Here is a 16724-nt window from a genome sequence, read left to right on the forward strand (position 1 = left end):
CTTCTGTAGGTGTGATGGATAATCAGGGTCAGAAGGGCGGACTCTAAACTAAACCCATTCCTATTCTTAGTCTTTGTGATAAAGGTTTCTTAAAAGCCTTTCTTATTGTATAGCTTTGGAAAGGTCTTCGTGTCAGCAGGGCATGGATGTTCTTTCACTACTATACAAGTGGTCCGTAACAGACCTTAAGATACTAATTCAACCATAGAGGGGGGATCGCTTCGTCCCCCCCATTACGCCTCTGCCAAATTCAAATTGAAGGTGAAACGTCACAGGGACGTACATATCACACCTTGAAACATCAGTCTGAAAAGGGCTATTGTAGAATCATGCAAATGTTACGCAGGTACAATGCTGTATATGTTCAACTGTTTAGCGTGTTAGCATGCTAACATTGTCTTATCAGCATTTAAACTCAACACAAAGTGAAACAGGTATTCTGTAAATCAAAGTACTGGGTAAGCTGGAAATTGGGCCAAATGATGTTGCGTGATGAATCCCATCATTTTTTTTTATGAGTACCAAAGTGGTGGGCCGAGATGAAGCTACAGGTCAACAATGTCCATGCATGAAGTAATAAGAGCTGGACTTTACTAGAACATGGTGCCTATTCAGTCAAACATTATTTGCTAAACTAGCGCACACACAAAAATGGTCCCGACTGTTAGGTTTACCTTTGGAATATTTTCTTGCTGGCTGTTCAACCTGATGTTTTTACAGTGATATTGTTGAACTACAGGTGACATTGATATAAATGCAACAAAAATCTCATTTTAGCATCGTATAGTGGACTCTGTAACTTTAGCCGACACTTCCATGTCGTTCTTTTTAACTCATGTCTTTGCATTGCTCTGTAGTTTTACATTTAACATTCTATTGTCATCTATCATTAAGGCCTTTATTATTGTTTCATTTCATTTACATCTGTTTTCATTGATTAAGTAAGCTCTCCTTATTCATAGTTTCTTAATTGCTTTCATTAGATTCTACTCACATGATTCTCTGAAACTTAATTACACTTGAAAAGTAGTCTCGTAAAAATCGAATTAGCCTGTTGATTAGGTTACAGCTCAGACACACTCTGCCTTTATGTCATGTGTTAAATAGCATATCACATGAGAGAATAGCCATGCAGAGACCGAGGTGTTTACACATACAACTTTAAGAGTGAGGAACAAGGTTTGAACTGAGGCTATATACTTTATTTTTCTGGAAATATGTGAGACTGTTAAGGTACAGATGAATCCGGGGAGAATTGGTAGTTGGCAAGCAGCCATTACGGCAGTGGCACCTCCGTAAGAAAATTAGCGCGTTTGAATGCAATCTGTCCTAAAAAAGTGAAACATTTTCTACTTTTACTATGACTTTCTACCTAACTTTACTTTTTACAACAATTCCAAAGACAATAGGAAGAAGCTGTGGAGTCTTCAGATGCTCTATAAGTCATACAAAACTTTAACTTTGGAAAAAATGGCGAGTGCACAAATCCCTGTATGAGAGCGGGCGTTCAAAAACAACTCAGTGGACGTGCAGAGGACTAAGGTATTCTTCAGAGGTTGACCAAGACAAACATATAATAAAAGTATTTTAATTCATTCGGTCATTGTTTTTCTAAACGGTGTCTCCCTAAAATCTAAATAAAGTTAAGATAGCCTGATTAAGGTTCCTTCATCCGCAGCTGTCTGATATTTTTAGAATGCTGCTGACACAAGCCCTATTCTGACCGCCTTTCCAAGCCGCGATATTTACGCCCCTGTGGTGTTTCGCCTTCAATCTGAATGTTGTGGATGCGTAATGGGGGGACGAAGTGACTGTCGCGGAATCAATATTCGGTACCAAGTTGTGATGACGGCTAAGCTTTTTTATGACACTTTTGCGGGGGGAAAATAAACAGCAGTCTGAAGATACCACTGCAGTTAAGACGGCCACCACAAGATGGCAGGGCCCACAAATCGGTCGACGGATTCGTCTACAAGGTTTTCGATTAAAGTTGAGTCTGAACTATGAAGTCATAGTAAATGCAAATTATTTAGAACCCACTTCCATCTTAATCTTCGGCTGCTTGATGCAGGCTCAGGACCGCTCTTTGTTTCCTGTCTGTATTCTCTCTGCATAATCAGAGTGCTGCTTCATTTCACTTGAATTATCAACAACCACAACCTGTTTCCTAACAGCCTTTTTATTTCCCTTTTCCTGCATTTACTATCAGCAAGTTGTTTTTAAATAATTGAATTGCAGTGCTGCAGATAACAACCTTTCCAAGCTTGTTTGATAAACTATTCTTTGTAAAAGAATGTTCAGGAAACCGCTGTAAACCAGGCGTAAGAGTGCATATTAGAAATAATGTTTCAATGTCTATCTGCTGATCTTCAAATTTCACCTTTGTTTTCAAATGGTCTTTTCTGTATAGAAAATGTTTCTAAAAACGTTTTTTTTTTCACCACTTCAGTGACATCTTTTAATCTGAGAGTGGCTGATAGCTGACTGGAGCTTCTTCTGACTGAATCAAAATGATGTGAAAGCATGATGGTCATTATTCACAGGCCTCCAACCAGCAGGTAGAATATGCACATGTTGAGTGAGAAAGCACTGTTACTTTTAAAGTTTTCTATTGCGATAACAAATCTTTGCAATGGGTTTATTTTAGGGTTTCCAACACATAAAATATGCCGCCCTGGTGTATTTCGACCGCCCGTCAAAGTATAGGCTGACCACTTTTACCGTCTACAATCAATAAACTTGGACGATCTGCAGTCACTTTATACCTGTTGCATAGGTGTGTTTGTGTGCTCTGCAGGTGATCAGAGATAGAGAGAGAGACATCCACTATTCAGTCCTGCAATGATTGAAGTTCATCGTCTCATCTTAAATATGAACCCTGATGATGTTTATTTGTTTGGTGCAGCTGGTTGTTGCTTTTGTTTTCCTACATCATGAATTAAAAGCAGCCCTATACAAGTCGCCTGCTGTAATAACCAAATCACAAGGAGAACTTCATTAAAAGGACAGTTGTGTTATTTTGGAGTAACTTTATAAAACACACTGCTGATGAGAAATTCAAGCTGCAGCCACATGTGCATGCTGATTTGCAATCTGTGGGCACGGAATCCTAATCTGTGCGCAAAGTTTCTGTATGCACTGATTCGCATTGGAAGTGTATGCATTGGCAATTATTTGCATTGGCAATTATTTCCGTGCAGCATATGAGCGCTGGCTCTCTTTCTCTCTCTAGCCGTCAGGGCTCTTGTGTTTTTAATTCATACTGCAAGAAAATAACCCAGTCGAAATAACTGAATAATATCAAGTCTTCACGTGACCATGTGTCACAGAAATATCACAAAATATGTTCCTCCTCTAAGGGGATGCATGACAGACAAAGTTTGAGAACCAAACGGATGGAGGCCAAGGTTCTATATGTGATGCTTTAACAACATGTTGGTGCAGTCAGATGAAGCTCCAGCTAACTGTCAGCCACTCTCAGATGAATTGTTGCCAGTTTAGCAGTTAAAAAAAGCTTTTTTTATTGTTCAGGAGAGACGTGTTGAAAACAGAAGTATTCTGTGAAAACAGAAGAACAGCAGATAGATATAAATAACCGAGTTATAGCTGACGTGCACTCTTTAGTTATAATGCTTTTTTACTGCACTTTTTCATGTCATGGAAATATTAAACACAGTCATCACACATCGTACAACTTTCCAATATGATGCAAGTCTACAGTCTTTAAAATGTTCACAAAAAGCAGACTGTATTCATCTGGTTTGATTTTCTTTATTTATATCATATCACAATAATATATCACACACATATAGAAAAGATATTGCAAATTCATTTTCTTCCAATATTGTGCAGACAACATGAAACCCCAAGTGCTTCACAAAGCAAGCATTCAATGAACGTCCAAAAAATGGACGATAGAATTTGCAAATTTAAAAATTACAAACAAAAAAGGTTAAGAAAAATCAATATATTGGATAAAAAAAGGCATCTAATAATGTAATAAAATATCAAATATATGTCACAAGTGGGATTCTGGTAAAAAAAAAAAAAAAAACCCTCCTCCCATGGACTCCACCCCCAGCTTAAAGCAAAACTTTTGCGCAGTTCCGCTATTTTTATTCTCGCTAGCGAAGGAGTGATATCTATGGGAAGTAGTAGGCCTACAGTGTGGCTGCCAGCAGTCAATAATAAATAATATTCTTTTTATGAATTAATTTGCCTCTTGCATGAAATGTGTGTAGAAATAGGCATACAGTGTATTTTAACGTCTATGGTGGTACTTGGAGAGCCAAATATTTTCGGAGGTGGTACGCAGTCTAAAAAGTTTGAGAACCACTGATTTAGACCACAGGGGACTGTTTGAAACGGGGGAAAGGGGCAGGCAAAGATACAGGTGCAGACATCTCGGCCTTTTCCTCAGGCAGAGTGAAGCAAACTGAGACCATTTTACACAAACTCAGTATTTCTTTCACCTCATGATTAGTTGTCCTCCATGTTTGGTCACTGATCCACCCTGGGCCTTTATAAAATCAGTGCTTGAGGCTGATTGTCTGGGTCCTGGACGAGTCGTCCTTAGTACAAACAGACACGTCAGGTCTCACAATGAGTTTAATGTGACCTCTCGCTGCCACTCCTCCTGCTGCGGCCCAATAGGCTTGGCTCAGCCCTCGCCTTGTGTACATTGGTAGAGTCAACTGGTGGGACGGAGCCAGAGCACTATGACTTGATCCCAGACTTCAGCCTGCACACCAGTTACTTTCTCACGGCTGAGCTGCTTTCTCTCTGCTGGTCTTCAAGTTTCCTCTTTTTTTTTTTTGCTTCAGACATCGTGGACGGTAAGGTCCGTTTTTATTTTTGAACCTAGTTCTGTTTCATTCCTTCTTTTCATCAGTGTGCAGCGTGCTGTGTATGATGGATTATCCCGGGGGTGTTCTTGAGTTCCTGTAGGCTGCGGTACATGTGAGAGGCAGTGTTCATGTGTAGTATGTTTCAGACACTGAATGGGGGCTATATTTGGCCACTTTCTCTCTGCTTTCGCTGGGATGCTTTTAGAACACAGTCTGGAGGATTTGTTCATGAAGCGAAGCATGCTGAAGACTCACACTACTGTTATATTTTTACTAAAACAGGAACAGGGAATTAGTCCCGTCAGTCAACACATCAACTGTTTGACAACTAGTCAACCATCTCCATGTTTTTTTTCTTCTACCAAAAAACGCCCATGTTGTTGTTTACAGTTTGTCCAAGAGGAAGATTTATTGTGCTTCAGTTTAAAGTCTCTGTAAATTAATTTTCTTTGGATTTTGGATCATAATGTTACCAGTTTACTTTGGAGCATTGGACATTTGCATTGAATTTTGTATGTTTTCTTCATAAGAAATGATGTCCCACTGCTTTTCAAACATGTACTTAAAAGCGCAGGTTGTCTTACAGGTTGCACGATTCTTTAGTCCGTTTGTTTGTTTTTGTCTTGGAAAAAAAATTACATGTAAAGCCTTCAATCAACCAATGATATTAAAAGTAGATCTAGTAGGCCTACCAGTATAATGAATACATGATATAATAGACAGTATGGTCTAGACCTGCTCTTTTTGTCAAGTGTCTTCAGATACCATTGGCTTTAAATTGGTGCTATTCAAATTAAGATTCATTGACTGATGGATTGAATGTCTCTGATACACATGGTGCTGTATTGGTATTTCATTTAAGCCACTCTATATGTACTGATCCAATGCTTCAGATTTTAAGGCTGTTTCATCAAATCTCTACTAATTGTTTGTTAAAAAAAGAAAAATGTGGTTATTGACCTTGTGACCATCACCACAGCTGACAACAACAGTGTGGCGAGTCGAGTGTAACGGTGGAAACTTCCACTTGTGAAACGACCATGTGTCTTGTTTGTGCAGCTTCAGTTTCAAGAGGTAGAGGAAGAGTTACCACAAAGGATGAGCAGTCGGCCCTCAGCGGTTGAAGAAGTGAGAACCAACAAGTTGAGGTATTAGGAGTGTTGTCAGGAGGAATAATAGATGGTGCTGGAACATCTCTGGGGGCCTCAGCTTCATATGACCCCTTGACTCTGTGACAGGTAACTGCGGTCATTTTCAGCTTGAGATTTGGTTTTGAGAATACTTTAAGGTAACGCTGTGTACACTCGTTTGACTCCCCCCCCCCCCACCGTCCTGTCCTGTCAACCTGAACAGTATAACTGTAAGCTCAGCTATGTCTGTTCTATCAGAAATCTCTCTCTGCATTTATAACAAAAGTGCTTTGAGATGTCAAAGTGCAGCGACATTACACACGCCTGAATGCTCCACAACCAAAACACCAAAACATGTTTCTGAGCTGCTTCCCCTCCTGAGCCTCTGCTGCTGCTGCTGCTGTATCAGCACCGTCTCTCTGTCTCTGTTTGCTTTCTGCAGCATATCAGCGCCAAAGAAGTTATGTAAGCAGACAAGTTTTGAGTGTTTACTAAAGCTGAAACAACAGTTTGATTAACAAGTTAGTTTTCAAGAGAAAATGGATCCCAATTTAACGGATAAACTTTTCTGAAGTCGAAACCATCGTATACAGCTTCTCTAGTATGAAGATTTGCTGCTTTTCTCCGTTTTTAAATCACTCTACACTCCATAGGACTCCGGTTTATTGACCCTGTAATGCCTAAACCATCAAATCATTATCAGAAAATTCTCTGAAATGTTTGGTTTTAGATCATATATTATACATGAGTGTTTATTTTTTTTCAATTTGCTGGGAAAAAAATGGCCACTGGAAGTTCAAATGTCTCACTCCCCCCTGTGAGACTCGTTTCTTTTCATTTTGAATCTTCTTGACTGTTTTTGTTCCATCTTCGTGTTAATTCTCATTTGCTGTCTACAATTGTACTCAGAAACCAAAATAATTTTGGATTTTTATAATTTCTTACTTGGTCAGTTTGAGTGAATATTAATTGGGAACAGAAAATAATGAGCAAGTGACCCCATGTAAACATCCAATGACTCCAATTAAGTTACAACATATTGCATATAGAAAACACAATATGGGCCTCAAATATTCCAGTTTCCACTCCTAATATATCACACGTTAATCCTTTCATGAGTTCACTTTAATAAGCAAAAGAGAAGCATGGCTCAATGGAATGCCTGGTGCACACATTTAGACCTTTAATACCTGCTGTGTCAAATATGAAACACATTTTAATACCAGAGTCAGAATCTTTGTTGGCCAGGTGTGCTCTGAGCTCTCTATGTACAAAACGTATGACATTAGATATCCACAATAAAGACAAAATAAAAAAAGAGTCATATGAAGAAGACTGAATGAGACGTCAGTTCAGTGGTGAGCAGTGCAAACATGCTGAGATATATATAGATATAGATGGGGTCATATGAGGAATGATTTCCGCCCATGGTAAAGCGAAGTGCACGACATTCATCTACATTCATCTGGTTATAATCATCAGGGTTTTTAGGAAGGATAAGGATGAAGTGGTATCAGAAAGTTGTGTATCAAATATGATTCATTTAACTTCATCGTTGTTTATTCATTAGTCGGGAAATAAAGAAGCCTGTTACTTTATTTAAAATCTAAATGAGATTGCTAGAATTGAATATCTACGTCTATCAACACACTCTTTATATTTTAAACTCAAATGAATCATGGGTAAAATGTTACAGGGAGGGAACAGGAAGTTAAGAGTCTGAAATGATCCCGTCTAGAGGTTGAAGCATGAAGATTTCAAACATTCCATATACATGTCAGTCAAACCGGAGTGTTTTCTTTCTTTCTCTTTCTTCTGAGTCCAGGCTGTTTTTGAGTCTTCGGTCCCGGCCTGGCCCTCGTACAGCAGCAGTCACTGGGCGGTCGAATCCTTCCCCTAACAGTTAATCTCTTTGCACAAAAGGCCACTTTGTTATGGCAGCTGCTTTGCTATAAAATGCAAATCTGTTACTACATGTTTTCTAGATTATTCCTCTGCATCGTCTCATGCTCATTTCTTACAAGTTGCATTTCTGTATATGACTTTACTGAACTTCCAGAGTTGACTATTGGTTATATGTATACAGTGTATCGATGTTTACCTTAAAGAAGGTCACGTACAGAGACAGAGGAATTGTTTTGAACTTGGCAAAGGGGACAAGTAACTAAACCAAGTGTTGCCTTGCTCCCCCACCTTCCCCTCTCTCCCCCTCCTCTCCTCCCTCCACCCCCTTTTTTTCTGCCTGTCACATGTCCTTTTCACAGCATAGAAAAGTTTCTGGATTAGGGCAGAATTAACACAAAGCAGCGACGCCACTCCAGCTACACTCGCAAAAACAACGCAGGAGGAGCAGCACGAGGGGGGACCGGGACACTCGAGCGAACGCCACCTCAGAAAACTTCAGACTGTGACAGCCAGAGGCGGACGAGTCCATCCAGCGAGAGAGAGAGAGAGTGGGGCAGAGAGGCAGGGGATCTTTGCCGACAAGGTCCAGAAGGATGGAAGAGAAGCAGTTTGCCGGGATCCTGGTAAGTTTGACTTTAGTTCAGTGAACACACACACAGGCGCACTTAACAAACAGGGACACCACACATGGGTGGTCGCGGGTGAGATGCAACTGCTGGACCTCCACTCTCTGTGTCCCTATCTTCACCTTTTACTCCGCTTCTACGGTTGTTGTTGTTTTTTTTCTTCTTTTTTAAATACTCTGAAACAGAGGTTGGTGCTTAAATTGTTCCTGGAGACATTTAATCTTTTCATCTGACCTCGAGTTTGACCCACATTACCCAACGTCTTGTTTATCTTTGACCCATCACAGATACATGCGTTTGCACTGATAACCTGCAGATTCCCCTCTGATTTAAGATCACTCTGCTGGTGTTTGAGTGCAGCAGACCGAGCTGTCATCACCTGCTGCTCCACATGGCAACAGTAAACACTCTTAACCATAGAAACTTCTCTCCCACCCCTCGTCTCTGCTCTCACAGAGATCTGGTAATCTGAAACAATAAACGTGTTTTCAGCTTTCTTAGGCTGCTGATAAGAGAGAAGGCCAAGAGGTAAAGGATACAGTGCCAGGCCTGTGCTGTTGGTGAAGCTTTAAATAGAGATTTGGCGTCATTGGCAGTCAGGTCACTTCTCTCTCTCTCTCTCTCTCTCCCTCCCTTCAGTCCGTCTTGAGTCGGCGATAAACACAAACTCCAAGCTCCAACTCTCTCCTGACATTCTCGCTCATTTGAAGCCTTGCTTTCCTCCCCAATGTTTTTTTTCTTTCTCCCTCTGCTGTGTCCTTTTCAGATGCATATCCACATTAAAATGAGAGCGCAGCGTCTGAAGTGAAGGGGGGGGGGCGTTATCAGCCTCTCCCGCTCTCCCCTGTCACTCTCACACAACATTTGAAGGTGGTTGAGATTTGATTCTTTTTCTAGGAACTTTTTTTTTTTGTATGTGTTTGTCTGTGTTTTCAGCTCAGTGACTCATTGCAGATCAATCTTTTGCAAAGAAAGGCTCTGCTGGAAAGTTGCTTAAAAAGTTCTGTAGGTTTGGATTAGTTTAGGTTATCCATGTGATTTAAATGTAATTATCCAGAGGGATTTGTATTTTTCTGAATGTAAGGGCGGCAGTGGGCGTCTCTTAACGGAGAGGTCGGGGGTTTGATCCCCAGCTCCTGCAGCGTGTAAATGTGTGTGATGGAACAGTCCTGATAGGCAGTTGGGCTCTTTACAGAGCAGCCTCTGCCATCAGTGTATGAATGAGGTGTGAACGGACAAATGTGACATGTAGTGTAAAAGCGCTATACGAGTCAGTTTAACATATTCTCCAGTTTCTCTCCGGTAACCATGGCGTTCTAACCTTTTTGTTGGCCCTCCCACACTCAGAGCTGCCAGTTAAACTGTGGAGGTTACATCTATAGAGACTGTAATGACTCATCAAGGCCACCAGGGGCATTTAAGCTAACAATGGCTGAATGCATGTGATGCAAGCGGCAACCTCCGGTGTTAAAAAGTGAAGACAGTTCGGAAGTGCAAAATCCTGAGGCAGGCTCAGGGAGGCCTGAAGTCACATACACACCCCATTTAAAAAAAGACAGTTTTTACAGCAGAAATTAACATGTTTACAGCCTGGTAAAAAAAACAAAATAGGTCTGATTATTTATTGTCCTCATGGGTATGTACTGTACAGGGGGTGAATTTATTTTTTTAAAGCATCTGTTTTGATTTAATTAACAATACGTGTTATTCATAGTTTGGCGCAACTGACATGATTGACAGGTGGGTGCGATGCAACAGTTCGTCAGGAGGCTTCAAACCCGCCTCAGCTCCAGCTTTCAGCCTGTCTTTAGGTTGACTGAAAGTGAGGCTGAGACAGGATTTCCAGCATGGCGGCTGCTGCCTCCAGAGCCCCCTGCTGTAACAGATGGCTGACGTCACTCAGGCTTTGTCCATTCGTATTTACAGTCTATGGTCTACTGAAGTATTCAAGAGATATTGTGTGTTTTCATGAGTTATCTGCATGTGATGGCACCATTTCAGGGATGCATTATGAGGAAAAAAATAAAGAACAAAGGGCAGATTATAGTTCAATGTCACATGAAGTGAAGCTAATTTGAGTCAAGTTTTATACTTAATTTTAAAGCTGAAAATGAGCGATCAGTCAGTTAAAAAGAGACTCAAGTGTTGGAAAACAGTCATAACTTGGGCTGCCCCAACAAAGAGACAACTCCAATAAGCAAATGAGAAGATCTGGAGTTGACACATCTCAGAACTTTTCTTCATTATAGCTGTATTAAAGGACACAAAGAGAAATGTAGAACCCACACTACTGCAGGCGGTGAACTTTCAGAGCAGGTCTCTAAGTTACCATTTAATTTCTATTTAGGTTTTTTGCCAGAAATCTTCCTGGAAGTTCTCCGTATCTCAAAAACAAACGGCCCTGTTGATTTAAACTCTTCAAACTCTGCAGTTTATCTTTAAAGTTCAGCGTTTCTCTGATGCTTTTCTGGACACACGCCATAGGCAGGGGCTGCGAGGTCAGCAGCCGTTGGCTCATTTGTAGATCTTTACCTTTTTATAAGGTAAAGATTCCTTCACTATTTATCGTTCACAACTATTCACAGAGGTCTCCTCTTCTCTAAATCCTAAATCAGACATAATCATTCAAACTGGTAGTGCACCAAATAAAAGTGTTTCAAGTTAAAAATCATTGTCTTGACCTTCAGCTGTTGCTGTGGACTTAAACCTCCACCTGGTTTACATTTAAAAAACTACAATAACATGACTTAACATAGAAGAAAGACCCTTAAGGACAACTCTAAATCTTACACGTGTAAGATAAGATAAGATAAGACAAGATAATCCTTTATTTATCTCACAACGGGGAAATTTACACCGTTACAGCACCAAAGAGCAAAGATTGCAAACAACAAGTGAACACAGTCCCAGTTTAAATAAAAAATAAAAATGTAAAAAAAATAGATGGATACCACAATATAGATTTAAAAAAATAGATCAACTGAGAGCTGCAGTTTTGACAAAAATGTTGTCAATGATGGCAAATGATAGCTTTGCGATCATCCTTCTGTCTCCCACCACCTCAACAGGGTCCAGGGGGCAGCCCAGGACAGAGCTGTCCTTCTTCACCAGTTTGTTTAGTCTGTTCCTGTCTGCAGCTGTAGTCCTGCTGCTCCAGCAGATCACTCCGTACAGGATGGCTGATGCCACCACAGAGTCATAAAAGGCCCTCAGGAGTGTCCAGGTTGAGTTCTCTGTACTCCCCCTCCCCATCAGTGATGTACCCAAGCCTTAAGATTTACACCAGTTTGGTGTTTTTGTTCAGTTTCAGTTTGGTAACACTCGAGACTCAGAGCTGCAGAGGTGCAGTTTTGTTTGGTGCTAAACTGGAACTTGAAAAAGGATACAAATCAAAGTAAAAGGACTAAATGAGAAGTGCACTACTAATATCCACAGTTAGTAAATCAGCCCACCATCTTTGGACAAGAGCCTCGTCTTATCAAGACTCATTTTCAGATTTTGGCTCAAGCGGTCACAGCTGGCGACTCTGCTTGCTCATGAAATTGGAAAGTTTTGTTCCCAGGCCAACATGTCTCCGTGTCCAAGGTCAACGCAGTAGATTTGGCAGGGAATTCAAAACTGAACAGACACCTGGGTGAAGACATGTGACCTTACCTTATTGAATTCTAAAAAAGAAAAGAAAACAGGCAAACATGTCAACTATATTTATGTGTGTATGAGCACCTTCTGAAGAGGAATAAGTTCTTTCATAGGCGTAGCACTGTGTGTTACGTTGTCCATAATAGGGCTGTTTTAATTCTTTGTTTATTAAAGAATAATGAAATGATAAAACACATTTTTGAGTCAGTTTGTTCTAAACCAATACAAATAATGCCCACATAATTATCAAATATCAGAAGGTACTGTGAGGAGTTATCTGGCCTTTCTGTCATCTGTGTGTATTATTAATCGATATCAAAGCATATTGATCAATATCGAATCGAATCGTGACCCAAATTGAAATGGAATTGAATTGTGAGGTTGTGGACAATAACCCAGCTCCGTAACGTCTCTATCTCTCTCTTATTAACTTCAAGTCAATTGCGGAGAAACTACTCTTTGACATGAACATGATCAAGAGACTGAGACCTTCTGGTTTATCGACAGCACATGCTAATCTAGTTTGCTAAAGTTGTCGGCACATACATACTACGGTATGCAGGTGGGAGCACTAGCGGTGCATCATCCACCGCTGTCTGTACACCTTTATTCAGCTCCTGATGTGAGAAACGTCAGGACCTGGAACATCAAAAGAAGATAGCGTCCCTCACTGTTCAGTTTACGCACACTTCGTCTTTTTTTTTTTAACTGATTTAAATGGTCTCTTATGTGTACAGATGTTTAACTGCCTGGAGACGTTAAGTTGCATCCCTATTGTAGACTGTTTCGTTTTTTTAAAACCAAATTTCTCTGAACAATTATCAGTTACTCATTCTCAAAAACCAGGTCAGAGGTTATGTTTGTTGTAGACATACATGTGTTATCTGTGAAGGTCAACATGGTGCAGAGGAGCGGGGAGATTAACCAACCATGACTGTGGTCAACTGCTCACACACACACACACACACTTAAACACTACTGCCGCTTAATGGCTGTGATGAGTGTCTTCAGTCGGGCTAAACAGTGGTGTCAGTCATGGCTTGGAGACGTCATCGAAGAATGAAAGAAAGTGTGGTTGTGTTTATGGGCTGAATCCAAGAGCTCGGTCTCCCATCGCCAACTGTCACTTCAAGTGTGTTGTGTTCCCCACATTTCCTCAGCCTCTTTTCATACTTTCTCTCCGTCCTTTTTTCATATTTATCTCCAGAATTGTCGGAAAATTCTTACATTATATTTCAATACCATTTTTGTCCTTTTCAATACAAAGTCAGTCAAATGGCCGATAGCATGTACCATTCTGACCCTAGTGTGAGACTGAAAAATTCACAGCTGTGTAATTTAAACCGGCTGATTTGTGATTTGATTGCTGTCATTTTTCAATTTGATTCAAACCTTTATTTATTCTCGACAGGTCATCGAGCTTTCCCTCTTTTCCAATGGCGTCGAGATTGCAGTCATTATTAAAAACAAGCAAATAAACAACGACGAACACTTATTAATCAAAAACAATTAAACAATTAAAACACTTACAATTTGAAACAAAGTGGCTAGAAATCAAAATCCTGAACTCTGCAAGAGAGGGAAGAACTCCAATCTTCAGAGTTTGCTGGAGGGCGTTCCATGAATATGAGGCATCAAAAGAAAATGCAGATTTACCAAGTTCAGTTTCTATGGAGAGGTTCAGAGAATGATTGACTGAGAACTTTCTATTATTATGTATTTGGACGGTCAGTCTCATGTACAAAATATAATAAATGAACACATCTAGGACTACCTTACAATTGTGTAGAAGAATAGAAGATTTTTGACATTTCTCTCTCCTCTGTGTCGGCTGAAGAACATTGGATACACCATGGTTTCAACCTGAAACTGCAGGGTGCACCCTGAAGAAGGCGCAAGCCGATACGCGTTTGTGTACTTTAATGTTTCTAGCCCAATGGGTTAAAGGCCTTTTATAATTTTCTAACAATCCTGAGTGTCTGGACCTGGATTATTAATATCCATGTTTTTTGGGTCTTAAGTTTTCCTCTGCTTTATGTAGTGTTTTACTGGTTTTCATTTCTGTGTATTGTGTTTTAGAGAGGAGGAGGAGGGGGCCTATTCATTTGGTTCCCATTAAAAACCTCAGGTAAGACTACATGTAAAGGTTTTGAAGCTAAAACAGAAGGAAAGAGCCCAAAATAAGGACTCATCAACTTTAGCCCATTTTAGATTGCAATTCGTCTACAGCCTTGTAACAAAGTTCCTCGTCATTATGCCTTTGTATTTATTGATTGCATCCACAACAGTGTGAGATTTCACATTGTGTTACGTTGGCGTGTAAACAACGGGAGCTCTACATGCACGGACACTCAGACATGCACACACACAGCCCTGTTCCCTGGCTCCAACTGCCCCTGTTATGTATGCATCTGTTGCTGCCTCCGATGGCGGATCGGAGGCTGATTCATTGTATTCCACGTCCATGTGTTACACACGGCAAACGAGGCGTAACAGGGAGGGAAAGATCCCGCCTTGAACTCTCAATTTATAAGTGGCTATTAGCAGAAACTTGGCTTGCAGGCCCTTGCACCTGCTGTGTTGTAAAGTGTTTTCGAAACACTTTTTGAAGTGAAGACCGACTTGTCGTTAAATCTGCTTCTACCACATTGTTGTTTGTTTGTGTAATCTAACAAATGAAACCGTTTTTACATGTGACAGCCTTTATGTCTCCATGCTGACTGTATAGCATGGCTCGGTGTGCAGGCTCGTGGTTTTATAGCATCAGATCTGAACACAGTTGCTGACACCCGATCCCGTGTTTTTTGGTAGTATGGGATGTGGATCTGATTGGAACAACTCTTTTCCTGTCCCTCATGTTAAATTCACTCATCTTTAACTCTTTTTATGCAGGGTGAAAATGTTTTCTCCACATACTGCTAGTATTCCCTGCCCTCTCTTTACACTCTGGGTAAATTTACCGGCCCAGATGGTTGGTAGATGGACCCGTCAGCGTAAATCTTGTGACAACACAAGGCGCTCGCTTCCTGCTACCGCTTGGCTCGGCCGGTCGCCTTCTGCCGGGACTCTTTCTGTCCAAACTTCATTCGACTGCTTGTTTAAAAAAAAAAAGGCCCCCTCTCTTCAATCTTCCTGCACTGTCTTGAACCGCCCTGGAAGCCTCCACTTCCACTGGACAGATGAGCAGATGGTGCCCTGGCATTGGCCTTTAAACTGTCCTGAGCTGTCTCTTTGTTTCCACTCCTTAGTTACCTCTTTTCTGCTCGTCTTTATGATGTCTGCTATGTGGATGGATGTATAGGGATGTGGGAGTAGAAGCAGGAGGAGAGGGAGGAGTTGGACGGACGTTTTTTACTTATTTGTCTTCTGAGCGCTGCATTCAAAGGCCTGGCTGCACAGACCACTACTGCCCCTCCATCACCATGATGTCTGAACAGAGAACGAGGTCAGCTAACACCGGCTTCTGATCAAAGTTTCCTTTTGGCAAGACTTTTAATGTTCTCACTTTATTTAACATCCACAATTTATAGGATCTTCTTAGAGTGTGGGGGACGATCAAGACTCATTCTAATGTCACACTTTGTTTTCTGGCACTTTACGAACGGATACTCCACATACAAACTTATTTCTCCAGTTGTTTTTGATGGATAATACTTAAAAAAAACCTGTTAGGTTTTCTCCACATATGGGCTCTAAACTCAGGATGTTGCAGTCTTTAGTACTGATTATTGGACTGATATTCTATATAACTAAATAATAATTCAGTAAGTATCTCACCTTAGCCTATTTTTCAGACTAGATTCATGTTTAAACAGCTTCTACAAAAATAGAAGGTCATGCTTTAAACTATTTAGTCAAATTATTAATCAATATTTTTTTAGCTTTATTTTAACAGGAAAATATTCTCATTGAGATATAATGCGGCTCCTGAAACTACGGTGATAACGTTTAAAAAACAGGGTTTTAATGGCAAACTGCATCGACTGGTGAAAACATGGAGAAACTTACAGCTCCGTACATTTCGTACATTCTTGCTCAAGCTCTCTGCATGTCGTTACCTTCAATTTCTTCCCGGCTTTCTTCTATGCATTCATGCTTTTCTGCTTCCGGGTAAGAGCTGACACAGGAACTGTGGAGCATGCTCAGAACAACTCAACCAGTTTGCATCTGATTGAGGTGTATGCATGTTAGAGTAGATCGACTATAGTAACCGCATTATCAAGGTGTGTCAGTCCCACTTTAAGAAATTAGACTCGGTATGACTCGGAGGAAAATGTTTACATGTATTTTTAAAGTCCAGTTTGAGTCCGACTAACCCAATAATTAGACTTTTTCATCATCATCATTTGAACGTACTCATTGATCTTCAGAGTGTACTCAGATAAAGTTTTACTATTCATCAAGTCACTCAGTAAACACTTCATGTAATGATCTGAAAATGCTGCCTGTAAATTGTTTAGCAACATAAAACAAATGCTCCGTATATTTATCCAAACTTGACATCAGAATTGACCATGAAAAATATTGAATCAGCGAGTATTTTATTGTCCATAAGGCAATAGATTACTGTAAATGAT

The 16724-nt window shown here is 40.4% G+C and overlaps 1 protein-coding gene across 1 annotated transcript in view; it reads left to right on the plus strand.

Annotated features, from left to right (window-relative positions):
• The window catches only part of slc6a9 (solute carrier family 6 member 9), an 88194-nt gene that overhangs the window by 8053 nt on the left and 63417 nt on the right, over positions 1-16724 (plus strand). Inside the window, exon 2 of the mRNA XM_061043992.1 lies at positions 8242-8505. Within this exon, the coding sequence (XP_060899975.1) occupies positions 8476-8505 (30 nt within the window). The 5' untranslated portion in view covers positions 8242-8475. The remainder of the gene's footprint in view (positions 1-8241; positions 8506-16724) is intronic.

Source organism: Labrus mixtus, chromosome 8, assembly GCF_963584025.1.
Source record: "Labrus mixtus chromosome 8, fLabMix1.1, whole genome shotgun sequence".
NCBI classification, from domain to species: domain Eukaryota; kingdom Metazoa; phylum Chordata; class Actinopteri; order Labriformes; family Labridae; genus Labrus; species Labrus mixtus.